The 9,780-nt window shown below is 43.3% G+C and overlaps 1 protein-coding gene across 3 annotated transcripts in view; it reads right to left on the reverse strand.

Annotated features, from left to right (window-relative positions):
• Positions 1-9,780, reverse strand: part of SEMA6A (semaphorin 6A) — a 130,167-nt gene that overhangs the window by 63,733 nt on the left and 56,654 nt on the right. For 2 of the 3 annotated variants that reach the window (XM_040240515.1, XM_040240514.1), the window contains exon 2: positions 1,780-1,917. In XM_040240515.1, coding sequence (XP_040096449.1) covers positions 1,780-1,879 — 100 coding nt within the window. In that variant the 5' untranslated portion in view covers positions 1,880-1,917. Of the gene's footprint in view, positions 1-1,779; positions 4,610-9,780 lie in introns of those variants that run through there. The other variant, XM_040240517.1, reaches the window with a different exon arrangement.

Genomic DNA, 9,780 nt, shown 5'->3' on the forward strand with positions numbered 1-9,780 from the left:
CAATTTGTAATAATACCTGACCTTTGGAAATACCTCTACCTCAAAAATCTCTCTGCCTTTAAACCTATGATCTCCAGAGCACTGGCGGTCCTTCAGAGAAACTAAGGGTGGGTGGGGGGTGGGGAAAGATGAGTCACATTTAAAAGGCAGTTGTTTTGGGGGGTGAGAGGAATATAAGTAATGACTCAGTCCATTCATAGATTAATGCTCTGACCCACACACCTTAAACCCCTGTAGCCTCTGAGTCTGACTCACTCTTAGAGCATCAGTATACCTTACTCACAACCATGCTTGGTATGGGATTATCTTGTACTTTCCCTTCCACTGCTCTGAAATTTTATCCACCCATTCATCAAGGAAGTTGCTAAAACAATTAATTCCTGTCTCTGTCCTGTCAAAGATTTGAGTGTCCACTGAAGTATGGTTTTCAGCAGCATATTTGGGGTCTCTTTCTTATTTATTTATTCATTTATTTTCCTGGGGTCTCTTCTGCACAGGGCCACCGAAGATAGAATACTTATCTCAAATGGAGATAAACGCTTATTAAGGTTTAGTACCTTGAGTTAGGTGGAGGAAGGAAATGGCAAGCCACTCCAGCGTTCTTGCCTGGAGAATCCCCATGAACAGAGGAGCCTGGTAGGCTACAGTCCACGGGGTCACAAAAGAGCTGGACACGACTGAGGCAACTTGGCATGCACACACACCACTTCAAGAATGACGATTTCAAGCTACATAGTTTGGTCCTTGGTCATACCCTAACTTTTGTTCTTAATTAGAGGTGTAAAGCCTTGCCACCTCACCCTCATGTAAAATTACTTCTTTTTACAACCTAGACCGTCTGGCAGAAAGCTGGGTGGACGGCGTTAGTATCCTAATATTACTGTCAAATACCTTTTTAATGGTTCATTCAGTGTTTGAGGAGAACCACTGTGAAGGTAGATATTTGGGTAAAATGCTTTCCCCTTTACTATGATAAAATGTTTCATCTTTTGGAGAAAAGGAAAAAAAGTAGTTAATTGTCCATTTCATTCCACACACAGGTAGAATTATCCTCTTTTGAGGAGTCAACTGACCTTTTCATCATGGTGCTTTCTACCCTTGATACTGAAGCAGAGATCAAAAGAAAGTTATGAACAGTTAAACTAGGTCCCCTGGGAATTCAGAAGCACTTTACGTCTTGCAATGATATACTTCTGAGTCTAAACAGAAGTTAATTTTTGTCGCAGTCTTCTTTTCTTTTGTAACAATGCCTCTGTATTAGGTACCCTATGAAAATGTGCAGTCCTGGCAATACCCAGAAGACCGTGATGTTCTCCCACCGCTGGTTTCTAGGCGTGATCACAGCCTCCTTGTAGTAACTGAGACTTCACTGGAGGTACTGAGGGATGTTTCAAATCCTCACACAAGAGTGTCCCTGCAATCTTGTTTATTGGAGTCACAGAACAGTCATCCCACCAGTTTGACTAGACTTGAATTATCCACCTTCCCAGGTGGCACTCCCTGGGTGGGGAAGATCCCCTGGAGGAGGGCACGGTGACCCACTCCAGTGTTCTTGCCTGGAGAATCCCATGGACAGAGGAGCCTGGAGGGCTACAGTCCATGGGGTCGCAAAGAGTTGGACACGACTGAAGCGACTTAGCACGCCACATGCATGCCATCCACACAGTTTAAGCGACTTAACAGTTCTCCTCTATGAAATGTTTAATGTGTGAGCTTTGCCGGTTGACACAGGTACAAGTGCCCACAGAGGGAGAGAGTGAGAGAGAGGTGGATACTTACAGTTGCCATGCGAAATACTGATTGGCTCAGAATCTTCTGGGAAAGCAGCCCCAGCACAGTGTAGCAGTGTGAAATATAGCAGCAAGGCTTCTGACCTCATAGTAGTTCAGCGGGGAGACTTTACTTCTCTACTTCACCCTGCCAAAGAGCAAAGAAGGGAGTTTTATTCTTTCCTTTTATTTTTTTGCAAGTCAGTTTTATTCCACTCCATAAAATCAAATGGCCTTGAAGATAACTTTTAGAGAAAGGGGTCTCTGTGTTCTATCTTTCTCATTGTGGATACACCCGTGATGGTATTTTGCAGCAGGAACCTGTGTCTTATCACCCGTTGCACCCCCCTCCCTCATGCATAGGAGCCCTCTTCCAAATCAGTGACTCAGAGTCTTGGTTCTTTTGCCCTGAGCCATCGTGAGGCCATTATGTGTGACTATTTCACAATCACGAAATGACGTTCTGAAAAACTGTGGATAATTGAGAATGCTTTTTTTCTCCCTTTTAATGTAAACACATTTTTTGTTTTTCTTCTCAGCAGGTTGAGAGCAGCATGCCATCCCCAGACATGTTTTGTGTGGCCAGCCCAGGATCTTTCAGAATTTTGAAATAGTTCCCCAATATTGAAAAATTAGAAGGTTTCTACCCTTCTTTAGAAAAATCAGAATATCTGACATACTGACCTAAATGACAGTTTCCTTCAAGCATTATGCTTTCAGCCACAAACACCACCACCCCACCTGACCCCCAACACCTGTACTGGCCCAGTTCAGTGACTTCCATTACTCATTTGACCCCTTAGTTGAGATTTTTCACTCCTGGTTATGTAATTCTACAGTAATTCTGTAGTGACCTTAGACATAAATAAAATCACACAGTCTATGTTTAAAAAGAAAGAAATGGATCCTTTCCGACTCTGTGGAGAATGTTACAGGCAGCATCTGAATCCACATCCTGAATAGTATTGTTGACTTTGAAAAACCCTATCTTTGTATATCTTAGTGTCAGATGCTGCCATGCGGTGAAATGGTAGTGAATAAAAATGCTAGATATACGGTTCTACCCATCTGCATTTTCTTAAAGATGCTCTTTATGTGTAGAAAAAAAATCTAAATCATTAGAAGCAGCAACAGTCCCATGTGGGACTGCTGGATACAGCGAAAGGAAAAGTCATAAGACAGAACATATTGCATAATTCTCAAGCATATTTCAAATAACTGTTGATCTATCAGGGAAATTAATGTAAAATGGGGATATCTTTTTATCTTCGTAACGTCTTTGAAGTAGTCTGCCAAAGATTGTCTTTTTTGAACAAAGTTATTTCACAGTAGTCCATCAATCATTTAAGATTTAGGTGTAATAAAGTCAAACTTAGCAACTTACATGTCTTTGAAAGTTAATTTGGCAAACAAACTGCTAACTGACACTTTCTGGAACACACTTAATATTCGATACCTGTGTGTCTCTTCTTCATACCCAAAAAAAGCATTAACAAGCCCCAAGTGTTGCATCACAACTGATAATTTCACAGACACAGCTGGGTCTTAATCATTTGTTCAATCGAAAAGTGCACATTAATTAATTTGCCTTACCTTGAAAATCAAAGAGGGAGAGAGGTTGAGAGAAAAGCCTAAGCCATCCCATATCTCCATTTCTGATGTGTAGGTTAAAATTAAACTTTAAATAATTACTTGTTCACAGGGCAGTCCATTACCCAGAGATGCAAATGTGTATTTACAGACAGGTGAAAAGCACTGCTCTAGCCATTCATTCATTTGCCAGTTCTTCCTATTCTGGAGAATCTAAACCCAAAGGGAAGCTCTGAGATGCCCTGATTTGTCTTGCCAGGGCTTCTGTTCAGTATAACATTAAGGAGGAGAAATCAATCACAGGAGTAAGTAAAACATAAAGCAGACCCCAATCAGAAAATATTCGGGTAAGAGGAAGTGGCAACTTTTACCAAGGGCTCAAGAGCAATATCATAGTATTGTACAGAAGCCTTCACCTCTGAGAGTTTGCAGCACACCGCGGAAGAATAATGGAGACTCAACAACCGATTCTCATTCCTTTAGAAATCTTTAAGAATATCTGTATCCTTTTAAAGAGTAACTTTTCTTGACATGACAAAGGAGTCTGTATCCTCCCACAATTACATCCATCTTTGTACAGATGTCCTCCAGCTAATGAGACGAAGTCCCGCTATTTTAATCTATCTCCCAATTTTAATTTTTTCCATCTTAACAATTGCATGGATTGATGCAACACTCTCAAACCCAGATGCTGGCAGGAAGAGCAACACATGAAGAGGAAATCTCTTATACAATCCAATGGCTTTTTCTTTTTTTTTTCAATCCTTACACCTTGCCCCAATCATGGTTGAGATGGGTTATTTAAATATCTCCAGGTTTACAGCAGGGCTCTATACCAGGAAAAATATCTGTTTTATGTGTCTTCCTCTCATCATATCATCTGGTTTTCAACATGTACATCATATGGGTGAAAGTGTTCTGGCAGTCCTGGTTAATCTTGTCTAGTCCACGTGAATGCTTTATAATTTTCTTCAGCTGAGGTTTTGATGTATCATTCCCTTCATACACAACTTTGGGCTCTAACCCTTGTAAATAAGTAGACAATATATTTTCCTGTTGAAACAATGACTTTGTGGAGAGATCCCAATTCAATCACATTGTCATTTTCTATCCTGCTGAACACGGGCTGAGTCTCCCTGCTAAGACCACAGCACACAGATTTGTACTAGCCCAGGAGAATAAAAACAAATAAGAACTTTCTACTGCTTTTCAACAGCTTGAGCTAGCTGAGCTGTTGCTATGGGGTTAAGTGATCTGGAAACTCTGTAAAGTGTAGCATGGGGCTTCCCAGGTGGCACAGTGGTAGAGCAGGAGACACGGGTTTGATCCCTGAGTCAGGAAGATCCCCTGGAGAAGGAAATGGCAACCCACTCCGGTATGCCTTCCTGGGAGATCCCATGGACAGAGGAGCCTGGGGGGCTACAGTCCATGGGGTTGCAAAGAGTCGGACACAGCTGAGCAACTAAACAACAACATATAGCATATTTATAGGCATCTGTAGACTCTTGTCAATGTCCCTCTCTGTGACTGTGCTTGTATAGGCTGAAAATGACTTAGACTTGATCAGCTACCCAGAATATTAGCTCCTGGGAAGACTATCAATATGAGGGTTCTAAACAAAAACATTTACTTCAAAAATAAGCTTATTATGCTTGAATTTTCCATCTACATCATCTCAGCCTTCCATTATTCTTAGCCAGAAGAGAAATGACCCCTGTAAAATATACCATCCCTAAAACATGATATCCCAGCACTTTTCTAACCCACAAAATTCACTGGAAAACTGCCTTAAGAATAGGCAGACAAAGTTAATGGATATAAAAGACATTCTTAAGACAATGGTGGGAATGTTTCCACTGGGGGAGGGTTGGCCCCTCTCCTGTGGACAGCAGCCACGCAGCTCCGGAGTGCTGGCCTGGTGCAGTGTTGGCCCACAAATCCAGCTCTCTGATTTTTCCTTTTCCTTAAGAAGCCAGAAATCTAAAGTTGTTATGTTAAATCTCCTTTTTTTTTTTTTTTCTAAATGTTGGCAACTAATTTAGTGTTTTTCTTCTCTGTGAGTCAGTTTGTCCAAATCTTACAAGTTTGTGAGCCCAAGTAGAATTTTCTGGGGCAGGATCTGGGGAGTAGTGGGTAGAGGATTGGAACTTGTATTGGGCAAAGTGTGAGCAATTCTCTGGCTGGGTGGGCTTATCATGGCACTTGTGGCACTCGGTCATGTAGCACTTGTGAAATTAACCTGATTAATGAGAAGGAAGATGTGACCATTTGTGATCTCATTCTTTGACTTCATAACCATTTCTGGTTCTTGTGACATCCCCTTCACTTAATGCTTTTACTGACACAATGACTTCTGTATGACAAGGGTTGGGGTGTAAATAGAAACCCCAGTTATTGCTGATACATGCAAGTCAATGGACATTGCTGTTTTTAAAGACCCAAGTGGGCTGTTCCACGTACTATCTATGTGTTCAGCTGTAGCATCATTGTACTTGGACTTGGCTGTATGGATACAGCTTGCATCTGATTTGTTACAACCATTCTTCCAGAATGTTGGTACCCAGTGAACATTTTAATAGTAAGTGGTAATATGAGAAAATAATTTATCTGGAAACATGCAAATGCAAAATGCTCTTGATGATAACTCAAGTGTAGCCTAGAAATAAAGAGGAAATGATGGTAGTAGCCCTTTATTTTTCCTGTGAGGAAAAGCATTTGCTAACATTTCTTTTAAAAAGCGCATTTTCTACTAATGTCATAGGAAGTTTAAAAGGTAATCATTAGTTCACGCCATCAATAGATGGAAGGTGTGACACTGGGTAAATCTCATAGCCACGCTGACTCCTACCTTCCTCACCTGTACAGTGAAGGGATATAAAATATAATGGCCTATCAAAACTGCTCTGAGCTCTGAGACTAGAGCAATTACAGTTGTAGGTGATTCTGCCAGTACGTGATGGTGATTTGGGAGGACAGTACATGCGGTGACCCTGAACTGGGATGCTGCAAGGCCACGGACCCCTTGTGGAGGTGTGGGGCTGGGCTGGGAGGTAGGAGTCCAGGCAGAGTGGGCACTGAGGCTCCAGGCAGCGGGAGGTGCAGCTGGGCTCTGGGGGCGATTGTGTTAGCCCCGCTCTGAGATGACCACAGAGGTGGGAACAGAACAAACTGCATGCACCTAGCAGATGCTCTTTCCAAAGAGAATAGGGCTGGGTTTTTTCTGTATTCTTTCCTGAAAGTGAAAGTCACTCAGTCATGTCCAACTCTTTGCGACCCCATGGACTATAGAGTCCATGGAATTCTCCAGGCCAGAATACTGGAGTGGGTAGCCTTTCCCTCCTCCAGGGGATCTTCCCGAGCCAGGAATTGCACTGGGGTCTCCTGCATTGCAGGCGGATTCTTTACCAGCTGAGTTACCAGGGAAGCCAGTATCCTTTCCTGGTTGCCCCTAAATTGCATATGGTTTGGAAACTCAAGGGGCCATATTGTGTCACTGGTTCTGTATGTGGCAAACGGGAGGAATGGAACAGGTTCTCTTCAGCTTTGCTCACTGAGGACTGCAGTAGACAACACACCAACTGTGGAAAGTTCCTCACGCTGGGGCAAAAGAACTGTGACGCTGCCTACTGTCAACATCAGGACAAAGTTCGAGGCCCATAGCTAGTTCTGACCTGGTTGAGGAGCTCGCTGTTGTTACTACTGAGTCACATTTGGAGTCTAGTCAGGTTTTACTCTAAGGATGACATTTTCATGTTTATTGCTCAGCTTTCTGCCCTCTTCATCTTTGGCTTTACAACATCACTATCTTGAAAAAATCTGAAGTGAAGCTGGCGTAAGGCTTTTCCTTGAAATGAAATGATGGCTAATAATATAGGGAGGCAGTGGGAGCAGAGGGCAGGAACACAGGACTTGAATGCCTTTGCTCCACTCATGAAGTAGGACCTCTGGAGAGATGCTGAAGATCTCTGAGCTTTGGATTTCTCATCACGAAAGTGGCTAAAATCGCTTCTCAAGATTGTGAGGGAACACACATAAAAACTGGTACCTCTCCACAAACATCTGCTCATTTCTTCAGTTGAGATACTAAAAATTGCCTTTTAACAGCTTTTCTTGGGATTCTTTGAATTCCCAGATTAACAGCTGGAGTTCTATGTCTTCAGTGGGAGAAGCAGTTCTCTCCTCTTTCTCCTTCCCTCCATCCCTCCCATCCTCCTTCCAGCCCCTAAGCTTCCTCTCTGGAAGGAGAGTCTGTCTCACATGGCACAGCTCACGTTGTGTGATTTAAAAAATGTGATCACAACACTCTCACAAGTGCAAAGGAAAACATTGGTGTGGACACTGGTGAAGGGTGGGGTGGAAGTGAATGCTTATTGAGCACCTTCTATGTGTGACACATATGTATGTTATTTTATTTAAATATCACAGCAAGCCAGAGAGACAGGCCATATCCTCTCCATTGTGCAGACAAGGAAACTGAGGCTCACAAAGGATAAGTAACATGTCCAGTCAATATTTACAGCCCATCAGTAAAAGGGGAAAGCCAGGAAACCAAGCCAGGGTTCATGCATAGTGGCTGAGTCATGTCCGACTCTTTGTGACCCCATGGACTATAGCCTGCCAGGCTCCTCTGTCTGTGGGACTTTTCAGGCAAGAATACTGGAGTGGGCTGCCATTTCGTCCTCCAGGGGATCTCCCCCACCCAGGGATCAAAACTGTGTCTCTTGCATCTTCTTGCATTCTTTACCATTAGCACCACCTGGGTTGAGCCAGGGCTATGTGATGCCAAAGTGGACGTCCTTCTTGCATGTCAAGGAAAGGGGAACAGATGGAAGGTTGGAAAGAGAGAGAGGCTGGCATAAATGGAAACTGCACTTAATGATCACAGTTGGATATAGGTTGATACATCTGTGCTTAGGTGGACAGAGTGGCTGAAAGTCCCTAATGGCTTCAGTAATAAAAAAAAAAATTCTATAAAAGGAATACACAGTCACTTGCAAAGGTGTAGGCATGCAAAGGCTCATTCTACTTTATGGCCTGGTGATTGCAGGCTGAAGGTGGTAGAAAGATTCAAATGCTTCTCGACCATAGTTTTAGGAGGTATAGATGAGCTCGTGACACCTCTGTGTTAAGTAGAACCACTTGCCTGCTGGCAGCCCCCTCAGGAGTGATGTTTTAAAATAAATACATCATGGAGAACATTGTCTGTGATGAAGGGTGAAAACAAAGCTGCCTGTTTCAGGAGCTGAGAGGATAAATAGATTTGGACACTCTTCAAGTCCAAGTAGGGAACCTCTGCTCAGAGAAAAGGTGGGGAGTGGCTGTCAGTGCAGAAAATCCAGTTTGCTGAATGCTGGAGATTGAAGGTTATTCCTGTACCAAGGGGACAGTTCAAGAATCAAAGAGTGTTTAAACAGCAGGTGTCCTTCCCTGGCCTGGGCCTCCCTCTTCCAAGGGCTGCAGCATGACAGGGATGGCCATGAAGAGCCCCTCCCACATGGAGGTAGGGACGACTGGGACCTGCTGGTCTGGTTGAAATGTCTACTGTACCCAGTCTTCACAGGCCATGTTGGCCACCTGCTGGGCGATGTTGCGTGAAGGTACAAGTTTTATGCACATGAGAAAAACAGCTCTAGCCTTCAAGTAAAGCATCTGATCTTTTTCTCCTCCTCTTCTCAGCCATTAACAGAGACATAAAAGCTCCCGTGTCAGGGGAAAGGGAAGTGGCACAGACTGAACTTCAACACATTTTGGAGAAGGATGATGGCATTCAGTGGAGTGCAGTAATAAATATCGACTGTGTTTAATAAGTGTCCTATTTTAGATCTGAAACCACTGTCACAAAGGAGCAGGAAAACAGCTGTGAATTCAGAAGTCCTTTTAGAAAAATCTTTTTTAAGAAAAATAAAGGTTGGTTGTAAACCTATGATACTTTGGAGGAGAGAAGGCAAGTCTGGTCTTTCAGGTAATAAAGTCTTTGTTATGATCATTTTCTTCCTTTCTACCAAGGCTCTCCCCACCCCACCAATGCTTGAGGCAGTGTATTTAGTGCACTTTTTCTTGGCTGTTTCAGATACAGTCTCGTGACTCGTTAGGGCTCCGCAGTTACAAGCATGATCTTGGCAATCGACGCAGAAAAGACTGTGGCAGACTCCCTTGATCTCAGAAAGCTGCCTCCATCCCAACCATGTTTACCCACGTCACACCCTAGCTCCCTACCATCTCCGTGCTTCTCGACTTTTGTAATATTGCTGCCCTCAAACATCTGCTCCAGAGATAGGAACAGATACCTGCTTTGTTTTGCTGTTGAGGAAACTGAGGCCCTGAGAAGTGAGATCATTTTGGCAAATGTAGTGCAGCGAAGTGGCAATGCTGAGCAGCCACTGAGGACTCCGGACGCCAGCCCCGAGCTCGGTCCCTATGT

The sequence above is a fragment of the Oryx dammah genome, unplaced genomic scaffold (genome assembly GCF_014754425.2).
Source record: "Oryx dammah isolate SB20612 unplaced genomic scaffold, SCBI_Odam_1.1 HiC_scaffold_5, whole genome shotgun sequence".
In the NCBI taxonomy this organism is placed as follows: Eukaryota; Metazoa; Chordata; class Mammalia; order Artiodactyla; family Bovidae; genus Oryx; species Oryx dammah.